This window comes from Lissotriton vulgaris, chromosome 3_1 (assembly GCF_964263255.1).
Source record: "Lissotriton vulgaris chromosome 3_1, aLisVul1.2, whole genome shotgun sequence".
NCBI lineage: Eukaryota > Metazoa > Chordata > Amphibia > Caudata > Salamandridae > Lissotriton > Lissotriton vulgaris.
Window position 1 is genome coordinate 721037423 of NC_141689.1, and position 14320 is coordinate 721051742.

At 44.8% G+C, this 14320-nt stretch overlaps 1 protein-coding gene across 2 annotated transcripts in view; it reads right to left on the bottom strand.

The window, feature by feature from the left end:
- The window catches only part of CCDC112 (coiled-coil domain containing 112), a 233707-nt gene that overhangs the window by 118291 nt on the left and 101096 nt on the right, over positions 1 to 14320 (bottom strand). For both annotated transcript variants that reach the window (XM_086961038.1, XM_086961037.1), the window contains exon 7: positions 4129 to 4545. In XM_086961038.1, coding sequence (XP_086817164.1) covers positions 4129 to 4545 — 417 coding nt within the window. The remainder of the gene's footprint in view (positions 1 to 4128; positions 4546 to 14320) is intronic.

The window sequence follows — 14320 nt, forward strand, 5'->3', positions numbered from 1 at the left end:
TGAAAGGAAGGAGTCTTGCCAAACCCGCGAAACCTGCGGTAACCAAAGCCTCTGGGCTGGGACTGAAGACCCAACAATCTAGAGGTGGCCCTACTATCCTTAAAGCATTGTAGCGTTGAGTCTGCTTTAGTTCCCTACAGGCGAGAGCCATCAAAAGGCAAGTCCTAAAGGGCGGGGAGCAAGGAAGCCGAATGTAGGGTTCTTGCCAGTTGACAGAGAGCAACCGCGCTTGTGAATTCTGGGTACTGTGGACGAGTACACGGTATCCCTAAGCAAGTGGCTGCTGGTATGCCATAAATAGGCGACCACCTGGAATAGTACTGTATTTGACAGTGTGGCGAGGTCTGACCCCTAGCCCTGAAGAAATTGCCGGGAAGTATCAACAGGCAATGAAACATGTTGGCTTCTTTTACAACAATGATGAAGCACAGCAGTAGGTCTTATTTTTAGCATTAGCAAACACACAGCAGAGAATAAAATGGAAATCGTGCCAGTGGTTGTTTAGCTGGTTTTTATAGTGTAGGAGTTAGAAAAATATTTTTTCAACACTCTTACATAAGGGGGGGTGGGGGTGGTCGGAGTTTTCACAATAATTTGTTTCAATTAAGTTATGCACACTTTTCACATACATTATATAATTTAGATGGTGTAGAGGCTACCGATGATGATAAGTGGAGCATACTGATGAGAACCTATCAGTAGCTCCCTGAAGGGTGCTTCCGGGAAGTGCCTCCTCACCTTCCTCACACTTTTTTGGGGTAGTGGAATAGAGATAGTGTGTGAAATTAGAAACACTCACAGGGGGTGATTTGTGGAAGATAGTGACACAAAGTTTTTAAGAAGGATAGGAGCACCCCAAGTGTACAGCATTGTGTGGCTAGTACCTAAAGCATTATCACCAATAAGAGGTGTGGGGAAAGCTCATAGTTTGTATCCTTAGATACAGAGCAGGTTTTTTGTGAAGAGAAAATCCAAAAAGGGGGGCCTGCACATCTGAAGAAAAACCAGACCTCCTTACCCAGGTGTGTCTCCTCCTTGCCACTGAGGAACACATAACCCTAGCAACTGAGTCCACTTTATCAAGCCCTGACTGTATGACTTGACGGGCCGCAGCTTGAGTGTCTGATAAAAACTCCGCAAAATGGCCCTGAACGTTCTCCAGAAGCTTGGGGGATCACTTCCTTTGCAGAAACAATCAGAGCGTGAACGTAGCGACCCAGCAGACACGTCTCATTTGTGGATTTCAAGGCCATACTGGCTTAAGAAAACCCCTTTTTAGCTGATTGTTTCATCTTCTTAGATTTCGCTATCTCCAGGCGTGAATGGGAAAGAGCCAGCAGACTGCTTATTAGAGAATGATGCCTGGACTACCAAGCTCTCAAGGGATGAGTGAGCGGAGAGAAAATCTGGATCTCCAGGCGCTACTTATATCTCCTTGCAACCTGGACAAAGAAGGCCTTTCGGTGAAGACGACTCCCACTCCAGAGATGTATCCAAACCACTAGCCTCCTGAAGTCCCTAAAATTCCTGCATAGGGTCAATAAACTCCCCTTCTTCAGCCTCTTCCTGCTGGTCCTGATAGTCTTCTTCCTCCAGAAGCCTCTGTGCCTCCCTTCTGGATCTCATCCTGGGTACCGGTGTCGGCAGAGCCAGGCGTGGTGCTGGTGACTTCGGGACCAGTGTCGAGGGAGGATCCACAGGATTAGCTGAAGGCACCCGGAGAGGCCGAGTCAGCGCCGGACTGGAGCCAGGCGGAGCCTGAGAGGACTCCAACTGCACTCTTCCCTCCAGGAATTGCACCGGCATTGAGTGCCTCGATTTTGGGAGAGGCCAACTTCCAAGGGTCATAGGCATAAACGGCATGAATGGCGCCTGCGCAAAATGAAGTGGCAAAACTCCAAGGCTGTGTGAAAGTGGTCCCATGGGGCCAACAGGTGCACCAGCAGAGTTAGCCGCCCTGGCATACATGCCAAACATCGTATTTAAGAAATGCAAAGGATCCATACCTGGAGCTGGAAAGCTCGAGGAAGCTCTATGACTGGCTCCGGCAGCGGCACCAGAGACACTGGAGCCATGGGTGGAGTGGCCAGAGTCGGCGACTTGGACTTAGATCTCGTCCTCCTCCAGCTTCTTCGCTCTGGCCATGAACAGCTTGGCCTCCTCTTTCAGGGCCTTCGGATTCATGCACCTGCATGACGAACACCCCTCGACATCGTGGTCCGATGAGAGGGACCAAAGACAATCCTCATGGGGGTTAGTGATAGACATATGACCCCCACATTCCCTGCAAGTCTTGAAACCAGACTTCTTTTGGGCAGCCATGTTACTGCTAAAATTTCAGGAAGAACCTGCAACAATGAAACTCCAGAAATGGAGAACCCTGGAATAAAAAAGTTACGTGTCAACAACGTGAAACAAAGGGAACTGCCTTTAGCAGGCCAACGAGGTCTTCTTATGGTCATGACGAGGTTACATGGCGTCGAATGCGGAGCTGATCCATTGCGACGTCCTCGGCGATGTGGGAGAGCTATGGAGAAAAGTTTCAGTAGAATGCTGCACATAGGGTAATTCAACAGGTGAGGAATCCATAGACAGATGCTGTATCTATCAGAATCCGTTTATTACTCTGTGCTGAGGGGGATTAGCACATTTTATAATTTACTAATTGCAGACCAACTGCATAATCTAGGTGCTTTGACAACTAAATGGTCTTGAAAATCTATTCGCACAGATTGATGTTAAAGTGACTGTTGAATCCATTCAACTTAATTCGGAGTGTGAATGTATCCAGGTGAAGGTTCACCATTTCAAGGTTCTTCAGGGCATCTATTTTACACCAAATTGGCTACTTAAATGGAGCTGTTGGGTGAGCTCTGAATGTTATTGATGAGGTAAGTCAATGGCCGACACAGTACATATCCGGGGTTTTTTCTAAGATATCTAGGGTAATTCAAAGGTCAATTTATCCTAGCTCACAGTTAATTATCTTTGGTATTTCAAGGTTGGTCCCCCCCACCCCAAAGTCAAAGGTTTTGTGCTTTTTTAGGATAACTACTTCTAGGATACATGCAGCACGGGTCTGATTTGAATAAATCAAATCCATCATTGGCTGCTAGTTGGCTCAAACGGTTATAGATTTAGTAGGCTAGAAGGGTTTCTTGTTTTGGGGAGCCCGGAAGAAAATATTTACAGTAAATGTGAGTTCCACTCTTTTCGGATAGGGTCTTTTGTTATTTAATGTGCTCTAGCTGTTGGCACTCAATAAGAAGTGTCAAGTTTGATTTGGGGCTTGCCTTACTTTCTCCTTTTGCTTTACAGTACTTGTGCTATAGGGTCTTTAAATAAATTGTGTGATCATTACTCTTCTATTCTTTGTATTGCCCTTCTGCTGTACCATTTACGTATTAAAGTGATAAAAATTAAAACAAATTCCTATAATGAAAAAAAGATCTCAGTTTCTGAGGGTGGCATCCGTTGGTGCTGCCTATACTATTCGTCTTCTATGTGAGCAAGCAAAGCTTGCCCTCTTGAAGTCTGATCTCTTCCTTGTACTCGTCACTCCTTCAAGCACTTTTTACTCCTTCATGAACTCTGCACGACCGCCTTGAAACCTCTGCTAACTCTTAGAGACCGACACTGTACCATGCAACTGCACTGTATCATGCACTTTCCATTGCAAACTACACATTCCAATACCTCCTTTGTGCCCTGCAAAACAGATTTCTTTACCCTGCAGTCCCTTCCACCCTTTTCATTGGGCCAACCACTTTGGCGTGTGTATAGCATAAAGTGTTTCACCAAGCTCAACTAACATAGAACACAGAGCCACTACGGGCAGCAGCACTGTAGATTTGCTGTGTGGGTCACATGGGAAACGCTGCCCTTACACACCTGACTGTTACTCAGGTCAGCAAACATCTTTTCAATTTATAAAAACAATGAAATTACCATGGTTTGTATTTGTAGGTTGTCCCAATTTCTCTGCCTGCAGCATCTCAGTTTGTGGTGAACTGCATGCAATGTATCTTTGATTTAGTCAGAAGGTGAAATAACTGGGTTGAGTTTTCGATGGCATAATCACTGCCTGCGGTGTCTAGGAATGTATTTTATAAACATTTTATCACTCACCCTTTCCTGAAACTTGGAAATTTCAAGTGAAGCAAGTCTCCTCTTCTCCTCCATCTCAGCTTCTTCCATCATTTGCTTTTCCAACCTCAGAAGCTCATCCTGAACTTTTTTCTGACGTGCATGTTCCTCCACCAAAATCTTGATTTCCAACTGTCGCTGCCGCTCCTTTGCCTGCTTCTTTTGTCGTTCCTCTTCTTCTCGCAACTGATCTGCAGTTTTCATGGCTGCTTCTAACTCTTTTTGCTTTTTCCAAGCAATAAGCTCTTCCTGTCGTTTCCTTCTATCTTCCTCTAGTTTTTGCTTTTGCGCCTCCTCACGTTCTAAACGTTCCGACTCGAGCACTTCTTTGGATTTGCCTTGTTGTTTAAACATTTTTTCCTTCTCTTCTTGCTTCTTATATTTCCAATTTCTAATAGACTAAAAAAAGTGAAAAATGAAAACCGTTACATGCCTTTTATAAAATTAACTTGTACACTAGAAAGTAGATCATTTATCACATATTATATATATGTATATATGCAGAGAACTCCGCCTGTTACTTCCAAGAAGATTTGGAAAGACGAACACGGACCCAAAAGCTTCGTGCAGGGTTCTTTATTTCATCAAAACAACACGCACCACCGCCATGACGCGTTTCCGCCTTTAGGAGGCCTTGATTATATATATATCAGAAATGAGGTGAATGTTATGTTATGGTGTATGTTAAAATCAAAATGTCACTGAAATACGCAACTTATGGTTCACTAAGCAATTTATAACTAGCACAACAGCGATGAAAAGCATACCTTGCAAACCAAATACAATACTTGTGAATATCAGTGTTTCTTTCAATTTTAATTTATACCAATAACTGTATTGAACTGTGCTTTTGTTTTGGTTTATACATTTTAGGTTTTAATGAACAAGTTACTTACCTTTGATAACCCCTTATCAGATCAACAAGTTACTTACTTTCGGTAATGGTAGACACTCTATCTAGCCACAGATTCCTTACCTTACAATTATCTCTAGGCGTCAGATTGGATACAGAATTATTTTGTTGGCAGTATCCCTGTGTGCCGTTAGGTGGTGTCATTCGAATCAGCGAGGCATAGTCAGTGTTATCAAGCTGAAAGTGATGTGCGCAGTGCCTATATAGGGGCCACACCAGCGTGCTGATGTCAGTTTATTTTCACCACTTTCAATGGCAGGAGTGTGGAGTCATGAAATCTCATCTCAGGGGGTTGCTTCTTGGCCTGTGCGTAGCAGATTTTAAAGCAGAGCATGATCCATCAGGAGATGGTCCATTTCTGCACAGCCTTCCCCATCTTGGCTCTGACATACTCCACGAAGTTGGCCGTCTATCCAGAACTCTTTCATGTGGCAAGATAAAATGAAAATGCTCTTTTTGGGGCCAGCTGATGGATTCCATCCTCTTCCTTAGAGGGATGCAACAGAGCATAAAAAGGTAGGCAGGGTGATAGTCTGGTCTACATGAAAGGGAGTGAAAACTTTCAGCCGATAGGAAACCCTAGTACGAGAACCAGCTTGTCTGGAAAGGTGGTTAGGTCCAGAGGCTTGTATGACAAAGCCTGGAGCTCACTGACCCTCCAGGCAGATGTTATCAAAGCTCAGAAAGCCATCATGACAGTAAGGAGCCTGAGAGGACACTTGTGTAGTGGCTCCAAAGGAGCACACATCAGAAATGAGAGTACGAGATTGAGTTCCCACTGACGTATGCTAAGGGTTGAAGGTGGAAACTTCTGTTGGAGAACTTTCAAAAACCTATTTACAACAGGGGAATGAACAGGGATGGCTGATTCGGCAACGGCAGAAAGGATGAGATGGCAGAAAGACAGCTCATTAAGTTACCCAAAGCAAAAGCTGGGCAAAAGAAAGAACAAACAGAAGGACCTGAGAAAAAGGGGCAGAAAGAGGGTGAACTTGTTTTTCTGTACACCATGCCACAAACTTGTCCCAGCAGCAGGCATTTACCATCTTGGTGGAAGGGCACCTGGCTGCCAAGATAAAATTGCAGACTTCAAGCAAAAGTTTGAAAGCTGTCAACTGTTGCAGCGCAATCTCCATGCCTGAAGGCAGAGCGTTGACAGGTTTGAGAAGAGAACCTTCCCATGCTGCTGTGACAGAAGCTGGAGCCGGATCGTAGGACCAATGGCCCAGCTCAACAGCTCGGGATACCAAACTATCCGAGCCCAGTCCAGAACCACAAGGATGACTTGTGCCCGGTCATTCTGGATTGTCTTGAGAACTCTGGGCAAGAGTGGTAAGGGCGAGAAGGTGTACCGAAGGCCTGAGCTCCACTCAAGATGAAAAGCATCTCTGAGCGAGAACCGCCTTGGAAACTCCAGGGTGCAAAAGTGTGGACATTGTGCATCTCTGTGGTGGCAGATCTAACAAAAGCTCTTCCTACTGCTGAAAGAGACCTTGCGCCACCTCCAGATGGAGACAGCATTCGTGATCCGCTAACCATCTTCAGCTGAGTTCATCTGCTCTCTTGTTCAGAGAGTCCGTCAGGTGTTGAACCACCTGGGATATGCCCTGACGTTCAAGCCACGACCAGAGGCGCAAGGCCTATTGACAAAGGGTCCACAACCCCATCCTGCCCTGTTTGTTGCAGTACCATACTGTGGTGTTGTTGTTTATGAACACACGCACTAGCCTTCCCTTGATGGAGGATAGAAAGGCTTTCAATGCCAACCGGAATGCACAGAACTCCAGTAGGTTGATGTGAAGTCCGGATTCTGCTGGAGACCAGAGGCCTCTGATTTCCACTTCACCGAGATGGCGCCCTATCCCAGGGGTGACACATCCGGCACTCGGTCAGGTCTGGTTGGGGAAGGGAGAGGGATCTGCAGCTGCAGCTCTTTTGCAGTTCCCTTCAAGATCTGGACCATGTGGGAGAGATTCCCCTGATGCTGCGCCCACTGGAATCTCAGTTCCCATTGCAGAGCCCGCATAGGCCAGCAGGCATGTCACAAGCAGGCTCAGAGTCAGTCTCACTGAAACCCAGGACAGAGGCTGAAACATCGGTATCATAGCCTAAATATCCTGAACTCGCCATTTGGGAGGATAGGCCCGAAACTGCACCATGTCCAGAACAGCTCTGATGAAAGGGAGTGCCTGAGAAGGAGTCAGGGTTGACTTTGGCACGTTGCTAGTGAGCCCCAGTGAGTGCAGAAGGTCTGCCTAAGTCAGGAGGTGGGAGACGACTGCCTGGGGCTAGCCTGCCTTAAACAGCCAGTCGCCAAGCTAGGGGAAAACTGGTACCCCTGATCTCTGCAGATGAGCTATAACTATTGCCATCACTTTGATGAACACCCAAGAGGCGCAGGGAAGGCCAAAAGGGAGTGGGGCGAATAGAAAGTACTTGTAGCCCACTGTGAACCGCAGGTAACGTCTGTGTGCAGGCAGGACGGGAAAGTGGAAGTATACGTACTGCAAGTCCAATGCTACCAACCAGTCTCCTGGGTCCAGGACAGACAGGACTTGAGCGAGAGTGAGCTTATTGAATTTCTCCTATTTCAGGAAGAAATTGAGACGGTGCAGGTCTAGGATAGGACGGACGCCTCCGTCATTTTTGGGCACCAGAAACTAGTGGGAACAACAATCCCCACCTACTTCTGGCACCAGCACCCTGTTTATGGATGTCTTCCGAAAAGAGAGCCGCAACTTCCTGACGGAGTAAGGAGAGATGGTCCTCCGTCAGACTGTCGCAAGTGCGTGGCATGGGTGGAGGGATAGTCACGAACGGGAGGCAGGAGCACCTTCGGATCATCCGGAGAACCCAGTTGTTTTAAGTTAGCTACCTCGGGTGATGTTGTATCCTGCCTTCCACTGGTTGTCCAAGTTGGTTGGAGGGTGAAAAAAGAGGTCTGAAGGCTGCATTTGCCTGGGGGCTAGTGGAATGACCCGACCTCTGCCTGCGCAGAGGCTGGGGAGCTTGCGTGCAGCAGTGGCTGTGCGGGTAAAGAGCTGGCTTAGAGCACCTACCGTGGCCATGAAAGGAGTGAAAGGCAGACTCTGGTTCACGGGGCCATGCAAAGGCCCAAGGACCAGGCCGTAGCGCTTCTATACTTGATGCACCCCAGCACTGAGCCCGCTTTGTCTCCAAAGAGATGGGAACCATAAAAGGACATGTCCATAAGCAAAGCTTGGACAACTCCTGAAATGCCAGGTGTGGTGCTGGAAGGCCACCGACAAAGAAACCACTCTGCCTAGCAAGTCTCTTGTGTCCAGCCCACATCTGATCACAAATTTGGTTGCATCTCTCCTATCTGCCATAGCTTGGGAGCATATTGCCAGGGCCTACTGCAGAACCACAGGCAGCAACTGCGCAACCAAATCCCACAGTGCATGGGAGTATTGTCTCAAAAGACATGCAGTGTTCATGGACCGCATTGGCAAGCTGGTGGAAGATAACTTTTTCTTGCTTAAGGTGTCCAGCCTCATGGATTCCCCATCTGGTGGGGTGGTAGAGAATGAACCAGGATTTACACAAGAAGTGGAGGCTTGGACTACCAAGCTCTCCAGGGTAGGGTGTCGCGAAGGAACACTTGGGTACCCAGTAACAGCAAGTACAGTCTGTTTCAGAGGTTCATCTTCTGGGTTTCCGATTGAAGTGGGCCAATGTGTAAAGTACTACCAGTGGTTCTTTGGGAACTGCCTGGATTTCGCTGGGAGCAGGGTGAGGATGGCAGCTGGGCATGCTACGGAGAAGGGGGCACCTGGAAACAGGCTGCACAGGGGGACTTAGGGACAAGTCTGAGAGCTCACAAACGGGCGCCTGGGTTGCAAGGTTCGTTAGAGCAAGGGAGCACAACCGGTTAGTCGATAACCAAGCAGGGAGGCTCGGTGCAGAGTGGTTAGGTTGGCTCGGCTGGATGCGCAAAGCGGATTCTTGTGGTTAGGGGAAAACAGCTTACAGGGGCAAAATCAGGGCAGCTGTGCTACTCACAATGTGGGTCTCAGTGATGCGGAAGTTCCTTGACGGCTGCTTGGTCGTAATGCAGTAAAAATTCGGATTGGACTCTTGTTGTTGGTGTTTGGTGCAGGGCATCCTGTATCCCGAGTATTGGTGCTGCACAGCCCCGGATTGGCCTGGTGTCTTCACACTTGGGCGGGAGACAGATGTTACCTGTAGTATATCACTTTAAGATCTGTGTAAGTATATCACTTTAAGATCTCTGTATTGTGTGGAACATTGAGTATGTTCCAGAACACCCTCCATATGACCACTTCCTGTGGGAAATAGGCATAACCCTAACTCAAGAATGCTGATTCCACTCAAAACATGATGGATGATTCGGAAAAGGTGGTGACCACATCAACTAGTCCACCTTAGGGGTAGTGCTGGCTTGGTGTTGGATACACCAACTAACTTACTAGTTTTCCTGCCTCTCTTGAAGCCAAAGGTTGAGCCTGGACAAGGGGCGGACATCTCCACTAACTGGAGAGGCTTGGATTGCATAATAAAGGTAGTGGAGCCTTCGAAGCTTCCAGCCCTGGAATGCAGATCCTGCGTGGAGGAGGTATGAACACCTCTGCCCAGAGCAGGCTTCCCTGGCCTCTGAGAGTGAAGGCTCTTGCCTCAGGCGCTCAGTAACTCGTACCAGATGTTTGGTACCAAAATCTGCAGTTGTTGACGAAACAGAAGATCCTGCTCAGGCGCGGCTTACATATTTTTAACCATTTAACCGGAGCAGACTTGGTTGATAGAGGAGAAAGAAACGTTCATTGCTGGCTCGAACAGTCCTTGCACCAGAGGAAGCAAAGGTCTTGAGATAGACTGAGGATAGAAGGTCTCCGAAAGGACTGAACTAGATGCCAGTGGTGTAGCTATCAGTTTGTTTAACTTGTCAGCCACAGCTATAAGAATTTCATCAAAAGTGCAAATATCTTCTGAAAGAGAAGCTACGAAAGGTGTTGTTACTGTAAACATAAGAGAGTATGTTTGAACTGATGATGATGAAGAACTTCAATAAGACCAGGTTCTCCAAAGTAAGGCAATTCTTCTGCACTGCCTAGCATGCCTGAATTGTGTTGTGTACAAGAAGAGCAATGTCTCCCTGAAGAACGTGACATTCTTTTTGGGGACGTTGATCCCAGTAACCTTGAGTGGGGATGTTGGTGGTGGAATCTGAAAAACAGGAGACACTATAGCTGATGCAGGCACTGGAAAGATAAGCAGTGCAGATGAATGGTGGCTATCAGGCTGCACTCTGATTAAGAGAGGTCCGTTAACTAGAGTCTAGCCACAGGTCAGACAAATAAGCTCTTGAGAATTCACAGTCTAAAACTTTTGACACCCTCCTGCTGTTCAACATGCGCACACAAGGGTATTTTCTCAACACTGAATGCTGCTTCAACATCGATCCATGTTTCGAGGCCGTACTGTACTTCAAAGTCGAGCTCTGTCTCGAAGGCAAGCAAGCCACTGACAATGAGCAATTGGCTACTTTGAGGTCCTTGACTTGGATGTCTCTCTGGGAGTCCCCAGATACAGATGTAGAGCCACTGGTAGAAAAATCCAAATTCCTCTGTTCATTCACAGGTTGAATTCAGATATCTATGTTTGTTCTCCTGCAGGCTACGAAAACATATTCTCTCATTCACCTGAAGTCCTCCTGGACATTTTATTTGCAGTGTAGACAAACAACAGAGACCGCATAAGAGTTACTGTTGGTTTTCGTTCTGCCACAGGAAGGACACTTCACAAAAACAGCTGCCATCCTTGACTTAAAGGAAGACTAGTAAATAAAAAAATCGACAGTTTTCCAATGGAAAATTGGCAAAAAAGGCCAGGGCCAGAGCTCCAGGATCCATGTGCCAAGAGCTGGAAAGAATAGCTAGAGGAACTGCCACAGACGAGCCTTAAGCGGATACTGGTGGATTGGTTTATCTTGAAGGAACAGTGTCCATATTTCAGCCTCTCTAGGCTGCAACCTATTTAGCCACATTGCCCTGCTTTTCTCCCAATCTTTCCTTCAAAATATGTCTTCTTAAAGAATGTTTTTTGATACTTATCTTACTGTGGTGACTGTTAAAAATGTTAAGTTTGTTTTTCTTTTTTTAAGAAAATAAGTAATTGGGCAATAAACTCTGCAATTGGATGTATAAAAAATGTAGTTGTGTCATTCTGTGATTGATGTAAGTCACTGTGATGGGAATAATCTAATGCCATACCATAGTTTAACCATATGTGTATATTTCAGCTTTTCAGGATTTGCAATCATGTGCCTGTACAGTCTAGCCATTTCCTTTAAACCAGTCACAGACCGTGTCTCTTTTAAGCTGAACTGCATGAGGTTCAAGTGCAAGTTTGGACCCCTGCATGATGATATGATTAGGGATCAAGTTGTGATGTGTAGTAAGAATAAGAATGTCCAAGACAAGTTGTGGATAGAAGGGGATGCATGTCTCAAAGACATTATCACATTAGTTAAAAAAAGCAGAACTTTTCAGATAGATGTGCCAAAACAGTCTCTTCTTCCAATGAGCCAGTAAGATCAATGACACAAAAAGAGACAAGAATACTAATGTGAGACAGTCCAAACAATATCAAAATTATCAAAATTGGAAACCACACCAAAATCCTAGTTTCAAGAAAGAAGATAACTCTACTCAATTTTTCGCTTGTTACAGATGTGGTAGCACATCACATACTGCCAGGTTTGATAAATGCCCTGCTAAGTCTTCAAAGTGTGCGGTTTGTGGCTTAATTGGTCATTTCACTAAACAATATAGAAGAACATTTCAAAAGAAAACAAGAGTAACTAATGATGACTCTGACTTATCAGATAATGATGAGGATTATCATGATGAGGAGTTTGATCCTTCAAGCAACAAAGCGAGACATGTAGTTGTAAATATTACTGGTGATGATAGCAACAAACCTTTATGTATAGACTCCTTTGGTGGTATAGATCTACAAGTAGCAGCGGATTCAGGATCTCCGTTTACTATAATACCCAAATCTACTTGGAATAAGAAATTTACAAGGGAAATTGGGCCGCAACTTCAACCTACAGATGTAATTCCTGCTAGTTTCACTGCCAAAAAATTGAAATGTTAGGATTTAGATCCTTAATGTTTGAATTTAAAGGTAGAAGAGCTGTATGTAAACTGTATGTAGCTAAAGATAGGCCACCAATTTTGGGTTGGAAGGATCAACGCTCACTTGACATAATTCTTAATCCTAATAGCCCAGAACAGGCGTTAGTCATGTGTGAATCTGAAAGCACAAAGAATTGGGTTTTGAAAGAATTTCCAGAAGTCTTCAATGGAAGTATTGGGAATCTACAAGGCTTTTCACACAAATTTAGACTCAAACCTAGCGCTATTCCAAAGGTATATAAGGTTCGTGATGAAGTAAAGAGAGAGATTGATAAATTGTTAGATGCAGGAATAATTGAATCTGTAGGGGCGTCTGATTGAATTTCTCTGATTGTTATCGCCAGACGCCCAAATGGCAAAATCTGCATGTGCATAGATTTAAGGTATTTGAATGATAATATAATTGTTGATCGCTTTCCTCTTCCTAGGATCGATGAGATGCTTACCTTGACCAAAGGGGCTAAATGGTTTTCAACTATCGATTTGTCTTGTGCGTATCATCAAATTTTCTTGCAGCCTATGAGCAAACACCTTACTTCCTTTTGCACTCCTTTTGGGTGTTTTCAATTTTGCTGCATGCCGTTTGGGTTAGCATCCGCTGCGGCCATTTTTGAAAGGCTTATGCATGAGTTATTTGGTGATATGCAAGGCATAGTATTTTTTCAGGACAATATCCTTATTATGGGCCCAAACAAGAAGATACATGATGAGCGTTTGAGGAAGGTAATGGTATTTTGCATAATAAGGGAGTTACAGCAGAACCTTCCAAGGGTAAGTTTGCGGAGAAGAGTGTTACTTACCTAGGGCATGAAGTTAGCTCATCTGGTATAAGGCCAAAGTCTAGTTTGGTGAGTGCAATTAGAAATGCTCCTGCACCTAAATCTAAAGAAGATCTTAGATCATTTTTAGGACTTGCTGAGTTTTATGCAAATTTTGCAGATAGATTTTCAGAAAAAAACCCTATTATGAAGTCTCTACTTAAGAACAAGGTACAATTTAATTGGTGTGAAATGTGTCAGAGATCGTTTGATGAATTTAAAAAGGCGATTTCACAGGCTCCTAGTTTGCAAGGTTTTGATCCTAATGCTGATACTATAGTCACAACTGATGCCAGTAGCAAGGGGTTGGGTATTGTCCTTACCCAAATCAATGAGAACAACAAAGAGGTCATCATAGCGTTTGCTTCTCGGTCCCTTTCTCCCACAGAAGAACGTTATTCAGTTGTTGAAAGGGAGACCCTTGCTGTGGTGTGGGCTTTAGAGCATTTCAGGAAGTTTTTGTGGGGAAGGAAGTTTATTGTTTGCTGTGACCATAAACCTCTAATGAAGTTACTTACAACGGATGGTCTTACCAATACCAGAGCAAGGATGTCAATGAGGCTGCAAGACTTTATGTATGAGGTACAATACGTTGCAGGCACAAGAAAATTCACGGCTGATTTTTTTAAGCCGTATGTCATTACCGCTAATTGAGTTAGATAAAAATCAGTGGAATGATTGTTTTATTGCACATATTTCTTTCGATAAAACTCAAGGTAGTTTTACGCAAGAAGAATGGCTCGAAGCAGAAAACAATGACCACGTTTTACTTGTTTTGAAACAATTGATTGTCAAAGGTTGCAATGGCATGGACAAGAAAATCATCAAGATGATTTAAGAGGTTTTTGGGAAGTTCGAGATTAACTTAGTATGTCCAATATGTTAGTTGTACGAGGTGATAGAATCATTCCACCTAAGGACTTAAGAAAAAAAATCATTGATCTTTGTCATGAAGGACATTCAGGGATTACTCGCACAAAACTTCGTATTAAAGAACTTTATTGGTGGCCTAAGATGGATGTAGAGGTTGAAAGATGTGTGAGATCATCTGTACAGTGTGAAGTCGCTGATAAAACCTTTAACACTTTTAATCCACCATTAGCTCCTCCTGATTGTCCTAAATTTCCTTGGGAGGTTGTAGCTATTGATTTTATGGGTCCTGTCACTTGGCAAGATGGAGTTCAGAAGTACATCCTAGTCTTAATTGACACATTTTCAAGATGGTTAGAGATCAGTGTAGTAAATGTGATTAATACTAAAAC